General features: G+C 37.3%; 2 protein-coding genes across 9 annotated transcripts; both read left to right on the top strand.

The window, feature by feature from the left end:
• The first annotated feature begins 1,914 nt into the window (after positions 1–1,914).
• Positions 1,915–5,776, top strand: LOC137747385 (protein trichome birefringence-like 16). 8 transcript variants are annotated; one of them, XM_088688202.1, is made up of 7 exons: positions 1,915–2,161; positions 2,250–2,401; positions 2,659–2,810; positions 2,921–3,118; positions 3,454–3,666; positions 3,772–3,973; positions 4,471–5,776. In XM_088688202.1, exons 3-7 carry the CDS (start codon positions 2,660–2,662, stop codon positions 5,297–5,299), a joined length of 1,593 nt encoding a protein of 530 aa, XP_088544328.1. In that variant the 5' UTR covers positions 1,915–2,161; positions 2,250–2,401; position 2,659; the 3' UTR covers positions 5,300–5,776. The 8 variants fall into 8 exon arrangements, with proteins under 8 accessions (XP_088544328.1, XP_068343590.2, XP_088544338.1 ...); XM_088688206.1 differs by having other exon boundaries at positions 1,994–2,161; positions 2,236–2,401; XM_088688210.1 differs by having other exon boundaries at positions 2,065–2,169.
• A 1,515-nt stretch (positions 5,777–7,291) lies between these two features.
• Positions 7,292–12,636, top strand: LOC137747588 (inter-alpha-trypsin inhibitor heavy chain-like protein). The gene is made up of 13 exons (XM_068487721.2): positions 7,292–7,856; positions 8,070–8,225; positions 8,353–8,565; positions 8,648–8,743; positions 8,830–8,946; positions 9,056–9,325; positions 9,651–9,807; positions 10,047–10,124; positions 10,468–10,568; positions 10,737–10,907; positions 11,377–11,451; positions 11,717–11,803; positions 12,080–12,636. The coding sequence occupies exons 1-13, from the start codon at positions 7,464–7,466 to the stop codon at positions 12,431–12,433; spliced, it is 2,268 nt and encodes a 755-aa protein (XP_068343822.2). The 5' UTR covers positions 7,292–7,463; the 3' UTR covers positions 12,434–12,636.
• Positions 12,637–12,650: the final 14 nt, after the last annotated feature.

The following is a 12,650-nucleotide window of genomic DNA, read 5'->3' as shown; positions in this document are numbered from 1 at the left end:
AAAATAGCATTATTTATCTTTTTCGGGGGTCGGAAAAATTCATATAGACATTTCAGCATCCCCTGGTTATAAGACTGGCTTCCACACCAGCAGCAGGTTTCGAACCTGAGATCTCCAATTTTTTGTTTTAAGAAAGTCTTGTAATCCGTCATTTACCACTGAACCACAAGCATATTTAGAAACAATAGTTTCGAGAGAAGTATCAGCTCTCTATCAGCTAATCAACAGTACCAAACCACTCTTAAAAGGTCAACACAGTATTCGTGATGAGATGAAAAATAGCAGGAGGCAGATTGTTTGCCCTCCTAATATGGTGCCCTCCTATTTTATGCTGTCACGGTTAAGCCACGTTAATATTTTATATTAATTTTTTTTTTATAAAGATAATAAGACAAAACACAGTAGGAATATAAAATATTAAAATGGATTAACCGTAACCATACAAATAAGAGAGCACTATATTCGGAGGGCAGACAATCTGCCTCCAAAATAGCAATGTTAAAAGGCACAAACCAAGAAAATATTCGAGTGAGAAAAAGTATAGTTTAAGTGATTTGTCCAAATATCAAGAAAGGGTGAATGTGACTCGTCAAGTGGTCCCAAGTATATATTATGACTTTTACATTTTTTTTTTAACAAACGATATTTTTGAAGAAGGAGTGATCTTAACCTCACAAGAAGCTAGTAATAATGTAGTTCAAATTTACCTTTGGCGAGAATCGAATCTAAGACCTCTCACTTATAAGTGAAGAGGAATACCACTAGACCATAGTATTAAGTGACTACGTTTATTTATTTTACGTATTTCATCAATTATTATTTTATATATTTGTTGGATCTTAGCCACTCCTCTATTCACTTAATGTAGATAATATTGCTTGCTAAAAAAAAAGTCAACTAATATTTTTGTGTGAAAAATATGGGTCGGAAAATGATCATATTTAGCTGACTATTATTGACCCTTGTTGTCCATTTTGAATACTATTGTAGTTTTGACTACTTTTCTTCTTTAAAAAAATTACAGTTTTTGTTAGAAAAATTTCCTTCAAGGAGGAATAAGGAAGGAATGGAAGAATTTAGAGTTGATTTGAATTTTGATATTTAGATATTTAATTACGAATTGTAGGAGAATGTTAATATTTTTTTTATCTTCATGAAAAATTTAGAAGCGAACTGATTTCAGTTCTTTTTATTTTAGTAAATGTAGACAACTTAATAATCAAAATAATTATAATTCTCAAGTTTTGTGAGTAAATATGTATTAAAATAACAAAAAAAAAAAGTCCTAAAATATTTATAAAAAAAATAGATTATTAAAAATGTTTATGTAAGAAACTGACGTACTCTCGTAAAAGAAAATGACGGTCCAACTCACAAGTCAAAAGTCACTGTGTCGTCAAACCACACCGATTGATAAAAGATTTTTCTTCATTTAAAAAATAAATATAACAATCAAAACAATGTTTTTTCTTCATTTGTCAAAAAATAATATTTGATTATTTAAAGATACGTAAAAATTCTTATTCAAAATTCTTCATATTTGTATTACAGAATTTTGTACATATGATCAAAATTGTTCATTTTATAAATCATCATGTAAATATTCTCTAAAAAAATGAATTAAAACTAGATTGCTTAGTCAATCTATTGTACCAAATATATAGAAGATTCATAATACTTTTATTAATTTCATTCATCTATTTTTATACAGTTCGATTACTGAACGATTTTAGTTTTAATTTAATTTTATGCAAAAATAACTTTACAGAATAATTTATAATATAAACAATTCTAATAATAAGAACATCATTTCATAAATTGGCAACGCATGGTTTTATATATTAGCAGAAAAAGAAGATTTTATTCTAATTTAAACACAAAACTATATAATTTAATTGAAAAAAAAAAAAAAACAGTTGTCACACGCAAAGTGTTTGAATAATCCGTACGATTTCTTTCCACAACTGTAATGCGCCTCAACCCGTTCTGTCAAATCCCCAGCCCTCCCACCAAACTACCAGAATTTCCATTTCCCCCTTTTTTTCTCCTAACAAATTTCTCACACGTCTTTCCATTTTCTCCACAAATTTTCACTAACTTTCTCAATTCGGTAAATCCGGTGCTGGGAATTGCTGGCGTTTTTGGGCAGTTTCCGTCTCAGGTAATCCGGTCTGTCTTCTTCTCAGATGCAGCTAAAGTTTCAAGCTTTAATTTGTATTTTTTCCCCCAATTTAGCTACTTGTGTGCAGGAAACGAACCCTTTTCAGATCCGGGGGTTTTCCATTGGAGAAATGCCACTGTTTCAGCTTCGAATTCGAAGTCTTGTATAATTTAGGACAAACCCATGATTGCTTAAGCCTTCATATGCTAGGATTTTGTTTCTGCATTCAATTTGTTAGAGGTGGGGGAGCTTGTTGGATTACTGTTTATCATTTTGAACCATTAATTTATGATGCATTGAATCTTAGGCTCCTTCATCGATTCAATGCGTGTTTTCGTGCGGTAATAGAGTGAATCCATGTCGAAAGACGGAGTTGTTCATTGCTATCTTGAGATTTGTATTGAGCAGACGCATTTTTGATACCGGGAAACTGTGTAAAGTTGTATGATGTTTTTAAGTTCTAACATGCTTGTATGATCTTTGTATTGTGGATGTAGAATGAAAGGATGCTTTTATGGACTGAAGGGTAAACACCTCTCTCTTGTTACCATTGTTCTCTTGTGCACCACCATTCTTATATGGGGATGGAAGAAAACCCCGATTCTTACTGGCTTGGTACCGCCCCAAACCCGTTTGCATTTGGGTCCAGGTTTGTCTCTATACTTTAGTAGTGCATTTCTTTTCCTTTAGACAAACGCTGTTGGTTTTCTGTCAATACTCAATAGCTTGTTTGTATTTTCCATTTGGTGTTCGGTGCAGAGATAACGGATGATTTTGTAGATAACAATGTACCTTCAGAACAAGAAATAGATGTAGGCAAAGGGGTAACAACATTTGTTCGAAAAGATACTGTAAAGGAAGAATTACAACTCGGAGCTCCACCAGACTCTGAACAAAACTCTGATAAAAGTGAAGAGATTAGTAGTGACATAGCATCAAACCAGGTTGAGAAGAATGGTAAGTATTGTTTTCCTTTGTGCTCTTGGAGTTAGATCCTTGTGAAGAGTTTGTGATTGATATGTTGGTTTTCTGATTGTATATCTTAATTTGTCGTACGTCTTGTAAGTCAAACTGTTGTGTTCACTAGAGTAGCATGGTGGTGTTGTGACAAATCAAATATTCTCTTAAAATTATCTTGTTATGACATTACTATCTTGTTTTTCTTTTTGTACAGACATGTTCAAATGTTGACATTCATCCCTGTAATTCTATTTCTCTTGTCAACATGTCATCTTTATGCTTTAAACATCATGAAATAATATGGACTTGAATTGTATGTTATTATGGTGCAGGGATTTTAACAAGTGTGTCAAAAGAAAGAGAAAAACATAAACAAGTTCAGGAAGCGGAAATAGATGGCAAGGCTGTTGATGTAAGACAGAAAGAAAAAGCAGAGGAAAATAATGCAGATGTACAAAAGCAAAATGGGGAGATAGGGACATCATTAGGTTCTGCGTATGCAAATACCTCAGTTGACAAGTTGACAACACACACGCAAACTCCAGGTAATAATCTCTTTTAAGTTATGCCATAAAAGAATCTACCTAGACCAATTTGTTATTTGTTAGCTTTCGTGATTATATTACTGATTGTCATTTATCTGACGATAGCTCCAGTCTGCAATTATGCAAAGGGAAAATGGGTTGTGGACCATAAGAAGCCTCTGTATTCTGGGCATGGCTGTAAGCAGTGGCTGTCAAGTATGTGGTCTTGCCGGAAGACACAGCGCACGGATTTTGCCTATGAGAAGGTTTCATGGCAGCCCAAAGATTGCCAAATGGAAGAATTTGAAGGCCCTAAGTTCTTGAAAAGGTATTAAAATGTTAAAATTAAACAGTTTCGATTGCAAGGTTTCATATTATTACTATTCTTTGTTTGGATCTGGTCTGATGTGACCTTAGCCCCCTCCTATGCATAAATCTGATCTATAATGATTGTTTCTTCTATAGATGCAATCCATTCTGCGCTCAAGTTAACGAACAAGTTATGTTGTTTTAGTTAGTAGATCTCTTATTTCGTACGCATAAGTATCAATCGAGGATTCGGTGGCTTCATAGACCATTAGTGTTTCTACACTTGACCTTGCTAAGGCTTGCAGCACTTTCCAAACAATGGACACCTCAAAAATACCTTGCATTTTAGTTTCTCTTGTCCGTTCATCTATTTGAAGAATTTAAGGTTTTTAACCTTTTTTTCTTTAGGTTTTATTCACTTTGAGTGATTTATTTGCTTCTTTTTCTTCTTTATTTGTCAGAGTGACTATAGCCTGACGTACTGTGATAATGTGAGTATTGTATTATTGTATTCAGGATGCAACACAAAACTCTAGCTTTTGTTGGAGATTCATTGGGCCGACAGCAGTTCCAGTCGTTAATGTGCATGATCACAGGTGGTAAGGAGAGGCATGATGTTATAGATGTGGGTCCTGAATACGGGATAGTCCAAGCGCGTGGTGATCTCCGCCCTGGTGGGTGGGCATATCGGTTCCCAAGCACCAACACTACCATCCTCTATTACTGGTCATCAACCCTCTGTGATCTGGAGCCTATTGATCCTTCAAACCCAGCCACTGACTATGCCATGCACCTTGATAGGCCACCTGCATTCTTGCGCCAATATATTCATAAACTTAACATCCTGGTCCTCAATACTGGGCACCACTGGAATCGTGGAAAGCTTAAAGCTAACCGCTGGGTAATGCATCTTGGGGGTGTGCCGAACACTGACAGGAAGATAGCTGTGATTTGGAAGGCCAAGAACGTGACAGTCCACAGTATCATTAATTGGGTGAACTCCCAGCTCCCAAAATACCCAGGTCTCAAAGCTTTCTACCGGACCATCTCGCCGAGGCATTTTGTAGGTGGTGAATGGAACACAGGGGGAAGCTGTGACAACACCACTCCTATGTCAATAGGAAAGGAAGTATTGCAAGACGTGTCTAGTGACACAGATGCTGCAGGCGCAGCGAAGGGAACAGGGGTTAAGCTCTTGGATATAACAGCTCTATCCCAGGTTAGGGATGAGGGTCATATGTCCCGATTCAGCATAACAGCGAAACCAGGCGTGCAAGATTGTCTGCATTGGTGTTTACCTGGTGTTCCAGATACATGGAATGAAATTCTTTTTGCACAAATCTAGTCCAATGTAATTGATACCGGTGAAGTTTTTCTCAAACGCCTGAAAACGGCTCCATGGTTCAGGTCAAGGGTTGAAGGCCTCCATCCCAAAGAAGGGGAGATGTCACGGGCGAAGTTCTACATTGAAGTTGGGCACGGACTTTGATTGCTGGAGAAAATGGCGACCAGATGATTCACCGACCACAACATTATGTGGACAATGTGAATCCCGGTCCCTGTGGTGTACTATGTTTATCTCTTGTTGTAGGTTTGTATCTTCATTGATCGATACCTTCTCTTCAGTTTTGGTTAGTTTGCTTAACCCCCGGGATTGAGGCTGCGAAATTTCAGATATTCTGCAGAGGGAGGTAGGATTAGAGATCCAGGATTGAAAGAATGAGATTTTCAAGTCATGAATTTATTGTGTAGAATTTTGTGTACTCATAAATTGTAATGTCAAAGTCCAAATAGTCGAATATACACAGCTTTTTAAATCTTCCATCGGCATTTTCTATGGGAATTTTGTTGCTTTTGCACACATTCATCTGATCCCTTGATAATATTGAAAACGAAAAGTCAAGCACAAGAATCAAACCAAAGAAACTGAAATTATTCAATAATTTATTGTGTTTTCGATATAAGGGATAATTTACTTCAAAATAATCTAAACTGCAAGAATGCGAACTCAAACTTGAGTGTATACGAGAGTTTATCATTGAAAGTGGATTAAATCGATCAGACTTAACAATGATAATATTGAATTTGTAAAATTAGGCAACCATCCTATATAGTAGGAAAAACATAATTCCATCGCTCAAATTGATACTACAAAAAAAAGACGACTTGTCGTCTGTTGAGCAAAAAATAATCAAGAAAATTATGGAGGCGACATGTAAATTTTTGGGTGAAAAAGAAAAAATTACCCTCGAGACACATCGGGATTCTCACGCGCATGCAACAGACAATAAAAGCTCAATCAAGAAAGAGTCAAAGGTGATCAAAATAGTATTTATTCAAAACTCTCACCGAAAAGGTAACTCCCAATTATTCTATTTAAATTGGGATTGATTACCAAGTTAATTGCAAAATATTATGTCACATAATGTCTTACAATTAATCTCATAAAACCACCATAAGTGGCCGGTCCCTATTCTCCAAATAGGGTTGGCCACACCCCTATAAATAGTCACATTTTTCTCCAAAAAGCTAAGTTCATTCTTTCCCAAAAATTCCTAAACATCTTATCTCTCAAATTCTAACTTTGGCATCAGAGATTCTTTGGCCAAAACCCCTTATTCATCATGGGTGCATGAGACTCTTGGTCTTGATCTTAAGTGTTATTATTTTACAATTGCATTTTTGTCAAAGGAAAATAATGCGGAAATTTATATCTATATCCTCTATTTTGTTTTAACTCATCCATAAAATAGGTAAGAAATCATTATTTTTTGAACTGTCTCGTACATTTCTCCCATTTTATTAAAATATCTATCAAAACTTTAAGAATTCAACTTATTTACTAATTAATAGTTGATTCCTTGTTTTGTCAGCTTTTCAAGATATTGATTAATGTTGATAAAAGTTGAAATCATGTCAAAATCTTCCCATCTTACTTTTATGGACAGCCCACTAAATTGCCATTACACACCACATGGCGTCACCTCAACGCTCCACGTGTTGTTGTCCTAAGATTTTATTTAGGAAAAAAAAGGATCCATGTCCTAATCAATCCCATTCTCTAATTACCCACTTGATCATCCACGTAATCACCCATAAAATCCAGATTAACCTTCCTACCCAAAAGCCACGATCACGTGCTTCTCATTCACCAACGCACTCAATCTTCCAACCAATACCCGCGCATCCCAACGCGCCAAAATGCGCCACAGCGTCCTCCGCGAAACACCAGATCCAAACGCCCCGGGGATCCTCCACGCGTCGATATGCCATTCGTAGTTTCGCCAGCTGGTTTTCGAGCGCGTCGAAAAGCAAAAAACGCTCTAAATATTCAAAAAAAGGAAAAGCCCCAGCGTTTCCCAACGGTCACACGCATCTCTCTCTCTCTCTGTCTCTTTCTCGCTCCTCTAATTCTGCGATCGCCAATCGACTCCCAATTTGCTATAACATCCGATTTCCTGCTGACCCACAAATTCTCGGCTCCGAAATTCCCCATTTGATCGTCGGAAATGGCCGAGGATTTTTCCAAAGCCGTGGATGACGGTCTCAAGTTCTCCAAACGACTATACTTCGGGAAGGATCGAGCGGTGTCGCCGCCGAAGCAGCCGCCGTCGATGGACAAAGCGACGTCGTGCGCCTTCCTCCCGACGGCGCCGATGGTCTACGCAGTCATCTCCGACCCGGGCATCGTCGACAATCCGGACATCCCCAGCTACCAGCCCCACGTGCACGGAAGGTGCGACCCCCCGGCGCTCATTCCGTTGACGATGAACCGGGTCGAGCTCCAGGTCGATTGCTACATGGACACCGCCTTCATTCGGGTTTCTGGGTCGTGGAGGGTCCATTGCATAAAGGGTAGCAAGAGCTGCGGTTGCCGCGTTGCCATTCCTATGGGTGAACAGGTGCGTAAATTCGAAAAAAGTTAGAATCTTTTTTGCTTCTCTGTCCGTTAAATTATTGCTTTTGGAGTCTCTGATTTGTTGAACTAGTTCTTTGGTTTTTGAATTTAATGATGATATTGTTTCTGAAATGTGAAAACTTTGAAATTGATTGAATTTTTAGGTGTGTTGGTTTTGATCCCTATTGTTAAGCAAATTATATATTTGTGCTAACAGGGTTCAATTCTAGGTGTTGAGGTCGACGTAAACGGTAAATCGTACCATACTCAACTCAGTCAATTGGAAGATGACAAGGAGATGGAGAAGATGACCCATGTAGAGGGAGGCTTTCTCAGAGTCAAACCTCATATATTTACATTGACAACCCCTCAGGTAATAATAGCTTACCAAGAGTCGGCATACCTTTCGTTTTTACAGTTTTCGGTTTTTATTATCATCAGAATCCTGTATTTTAATTCTTGTTCTTTTCACTAAAATGTACTCTTCTTATTCTTTCAAGGTCAATGGGGGAGCCAATATCTCAATCAAAATGAGTTGGTCTCAGAAATTATCGTATTCAAATGGCAATTTCTCCTTGAATGTACCATTCACTTTTCCGGAGTATGTCATTCCCCCAGGCAAGAAATACCTGAAAAAGGAAAAGATCCAATTAAACGTGAACTCTGGCGTTGGAACTGAAGTTTCGTGCAAGACAGCTAGTCATTCTTTGAAGGTACAGCTTTGATCATAACTCTTAGGGCTTATTATTTTTGTAAGCAAGGTGACAACCTTTTTATATTTCTCGACTTTTCCAGGAATTACGGGGAATAAGCCAAGTTGGAAAATTGGGTTTTCTGTATGAGGCAGATGTTCTCAATTGGTCAAATACCGACTTTAATTTCTCATACACTGTAAGGCTCGCATGCATTTTTTTCCGGCTAGATGTGGACAGATTCTACAAGGTCTTTGTCATTCTAACATATTTGGGCATTTCTAGGTCTCTTCAAGTCATACACATGGTGCTGTTCTCGTGCAGTCACCTCCCATGCATGACATTGATCAAAGAGAAATTTTCTCTGTCTATCTTCTACCAGGAAACGAGCAGAGCAGGAAGGTTGGTGTTATATTAAATAGAACTTCTACATTTCATTTTTTATTTCTTACTCTGTATTTTCATTTTTCTTAAAAATTTATTCTTACTTCCCTCCTAATTGGTCTTTCAGGTTTTCAGAAGGGATGTAGTGTTTGTTGTTGATATTAGTGGAAGTATGCAGGGAAAGCCACTTGATGATGTTAAGAATGTACTATCTGCAGCCCTCTCGAAGCTTCATCCAGAAGATTCGTTCTGTATTATAGCTTTTAATGGACAGACTTTTTTATCTTCTACATCAATGAAATCAGCCACCAAGGAGGCTGTTGAAAGGGCCATTGAGTGGATTGGCATAAATCTTATTGCTGGCGGTGATACAGATATCTTGCCTCCCCTTACCCAAGTATTTTCTCAAGCTTCTTTGCCTCTTTGTGAATTCTGCCATTAAGTTTACCAGTTATGTTTCTTTCTGATTCTTTCATGCATAAGCACATGGCTATCTATTAAGTATTAAGGTACATTACAGTAGTAAAAAATGATAATTTTAAGGAGTATCCATTTTTCATGGTCTAGTCCTTCTGCATCTGGATATGAGTGTTTGTGTGGATATGTATATTTGCCAGTTTACCTGTTTAATTTTTAATCCCTATTTATATGGTCTTCAAGGATTGTCTAAAATAATATCATTTGAGAGTTATTCATTATCTTTTGTTGCTCCTCTATTTTAGGCAATAGAGATGCTATCGAATACTCGGGATTCATTTCCTATCATCTTCCTTGTTACTGATGGGTCTGTTCAAGATGAGAGGCAAATTTGTGATGCAATGAAAAATCGACTTACAGAAGCAGGTCCTATAGCTCCACGTATATACACTTTTGGAATAGGTAAGGGTTTTTGCTATTGTGCCATTAGAGACCAGGCTAGTATTATATTTTCAAGTGACATTATAGCCTCTTCCTGATGATTTAAGATCAGTTAAGAGTACTTTACCTCTGCCAGCATAAAGTCACATTTATTTTATCATCAAGCACACATTGTTTTTAGTACACTTGCATTAGAGGAGAAAAAATCAACTATATTGTATGCTCTATCTTCTGGCTAACTTTCATCTAAAATATTCCAGGTACATTCTGCAACCATTATTTCCTGCAGATGCTTGCAATGATTGGCAGGGGCCAATATGATGCTGCGTATGATATAGGTCAGTTGACTATCTTTTTCTGGGAAACGATCTTTTATTGCGGAGACTGTGTTTTGTACTTCAGCTAATATGAAGTATCTGATATCTTATAAAAACATATGAATACTGGACCTTAGAGCTTGTATGAATCTTGGTCTCTCTTGTCAAATAAAAAGCTTTTATAACCCTAAACTTGTAGAAACTTGACCTTCAAATCACAAATTATATGACTCACCTTCTGTTGTCATATGGCCGTGAACAAATATCGCAATGGTTTATCAGAAATTTATACTAACTTCTTTTAGCTGTTGTACGTACTTAATTAAACCCTAATCTTTATAAATTTATATTCTTTTGTTTTCAGATTTGGTCGAGTCTCGAATGCAGAACCTATTTACCAGAGCTTCATCTGTTATTCTTTCAAATATAGCTGTTGAGACATTGGATGATCTTGACGATGTTGAGGTATGCTCATTCTGTTTTAAAAGTTTGTGGACCTTTTGTATTTACAATGTGAAACCAACATCACACATCGACTTACTGGCTGTTTCATTTTGGACATTATATTCAACTTACATCAACTTTAACAATTTATCTTGACTTATCATGACATATCTGCAATTTATGCATTAGGTGTTCCCTTCCCATATTCCAGACCTCTCATCTGAGAGTCCATTAACTGTATCTGGCAGATTCCAAGGAAAGTTTCCCAGCACACTCAAAGTTAAAGGTCTTTTACCGGATATGTCTAATATTGAGATCAATTTGAAGTTACAAGATGCAAAGGACATACCTCTTGACAAGGTAAGGGCACCACTAAGCAATTGACTGTTAGCTTAACTACAGTTTGACTTCTGCTCATAAATCTTTTTAGAATAATTTTTATGAGTAAACATGTATATTATTGGCCAGTCTGATAGTTTTGCTATTGAGTTGGGTTTGCCAGTTCTGTAGTTTCGTGAACAATGATGGTGTTCGTTGTGTTACCTCCTACTGGATTGTACACTTCTCTCCATGCTTGCACGATTCCAGTTCACGTTCCATTTTATCTTGGTTTAAGTTGTAGTTGCCTAGTCCCATACAAAATATCTGTTTCAGCACTAATGTATGATCACATCAATGAATTATTTTGCCATTTCAGTACAAGTTAGGGTTCTCTACGTTCTTATTCCAGTTAAAGTAAATCCTCCTGTCCTTCGAATTTTGCAACAAGCCATCAACAGGACTGTACTTTATTTCCTGTTTCCTGACAATTTTTCCCTTTTCTGTACAGATATGTACAAAAGGACAGATTGAGTTGCTGACTGCTCAGGCATGGTATGGAGATAACAAACAGCTTGAGGATAAGGTTTGTTGCTTGCTTCACTACATTTCCCTAGCCTGAAAATTAAAAAGTAGGGAGGTTAGGAAAAGATGACCACCTCCCTCAACCTCCTCTATCTCTCATTTCCTCCACGTATTTCCTCTCTATCTCTAAACCAAAAACTAAAGACGAAAATCTTACCAAGCGTCCTTGATTTTCGAAGTTGTGCCATATGCCACTTAATCTAACGAATCCGTTTCCACTTCATAGTAATTAGGAATATTCTGATGTTATATCCTACCATTTGCAGGTAGCTAAACTGAGCATGCAGACCAATGTCATGAGTGAGTATATGCGCATGGTGATACTTCACACAGAATTATCTGGATCACAAGAGGTAAGCATTTTTCTAAAACAGAACTAAAATTCTGCCGTGTTGATCTACTGGGACAATTGATAGCGCATCATGTAGTTATCGTCAAGTCCATAACTACTTCGTCGTGCAAAATTAGTGTTTCATTCTATCTTATTCTTCACCTTATAGTGAGAGATAGTATGTCTTTTTTGAACCTTTTTTTTATTTCCAAAATGATTGCAACTTAAATAGATGAAAGTGTGTGCTTTCGTATATTTGATAGAATATAATCTTTCTGATTGATAAACATCATAACAGGCATCAAAGAAAAGCCGCACAAACGTAACGAGAGACTCTGAAAAACCGATGTTGCTTCCGACACTACACGTTGGCTTTGGCAACTTAGTGGCAACAGCCGAGAACATTCCTCCTGGATCCGAAGAACAAAAACTCCCGGAAGCTGCTGAAATTTTTGTGAGAGCAGCTTCAAGTTGCTGTGGCGCAATATGGAACAGATGCTGCTGCATGGCCTGCATCCAGTGTTGCTCCAAGGTAAATCCTCAATGTGCAACCGTATTCACTCAGCTCTTCACTGGTCTTGCGTGTGCCGGCTGCATCAACTGCTGTGCGTTCTGCTGGCGTGGATGCTGTGGCGGAGATGGCGGATCGTAAAAATTGGCCGTACGAATTGGACTATCTTGTAGAATACAAATAGTGTATAGGATTTTGTTCATGGCATCAAATACGCACAGCTAGACGGCGAGTAGACGAGAAATTCATGCACCGTTGTAACGTTACTGTTCACGGATTTTTTTTTACAGTGGGCGAACCTCGTACATTTCAACACGAATGATATATATGGTTAAAACTAAAAAGTCTTACGACACAT

This window comes from Pyrus communis, chromosome 2 (assembly GCF_041283825.1).
Source record: "Pyrus communis isolate YQ-2024b chromosome 2, ASM4128382v1, whole genome shotgun sequence".
Taxonomy (NCBI): domain Eukaryota; kingdom Viridiplantae; phylum Streptophyta; class Magnoliopsida; order Rosales; family Rosaceae; genus Pyrus; species Pyrus communis.
The sequence above is the reverse complement of the archived record's forward strand: the minus strand, read 5'-3'. Positions and strand labels throughout refer to the sequence as shown.

Excerpts from the sequence above, each read along its gene's own strand:
- LOC137747385 (XM_068487489.2), top strand. The coding sequence starts at position 2,660 with ATGAAAGGATGCTTTTATGGACTGAAGGGTAAACACCTCTCTCTTGTT. Across the intron at positions 2,811-2,920 it reads CCGTTTGCATTTGGGTCCAG|AGATAACGGATGATTTTGTA; the intron begins GTTTGTCTCTAT and ends TGTTCGGTGCAG. Across the intron at positions 3,974-4,470 it reads GGCCCTAAGTTCTTGAAAAG|GATGCAACACAAAACTCTAG; the intron begins GTATTAAAATGT and ends TATTGTATTCAG.
- LOC137747588 (XM_068487721.2), top strand. The coding sequence starts at position 7,464 with ATGGCCGAGGATTTTTCCAAAGCCGTGGATGACGGTCTCAAGTTCTCC. Across the intron at positions 9,326-9,650 it reads TCTTGCCTCCCCTTACCCAA|GCAATAGAGATGCTATCGAA; the intron begins GTATTTTCTCAA and ends CCTCTATTTTAG. Across the intron at positions 10,125-10,467 it reads TGATGCTGCGTATGATATAG|ATTTGGTCGAGTCTCGAATG; the intron begins GTCAGTTGACTA and ends TTTTGTTTTCAG.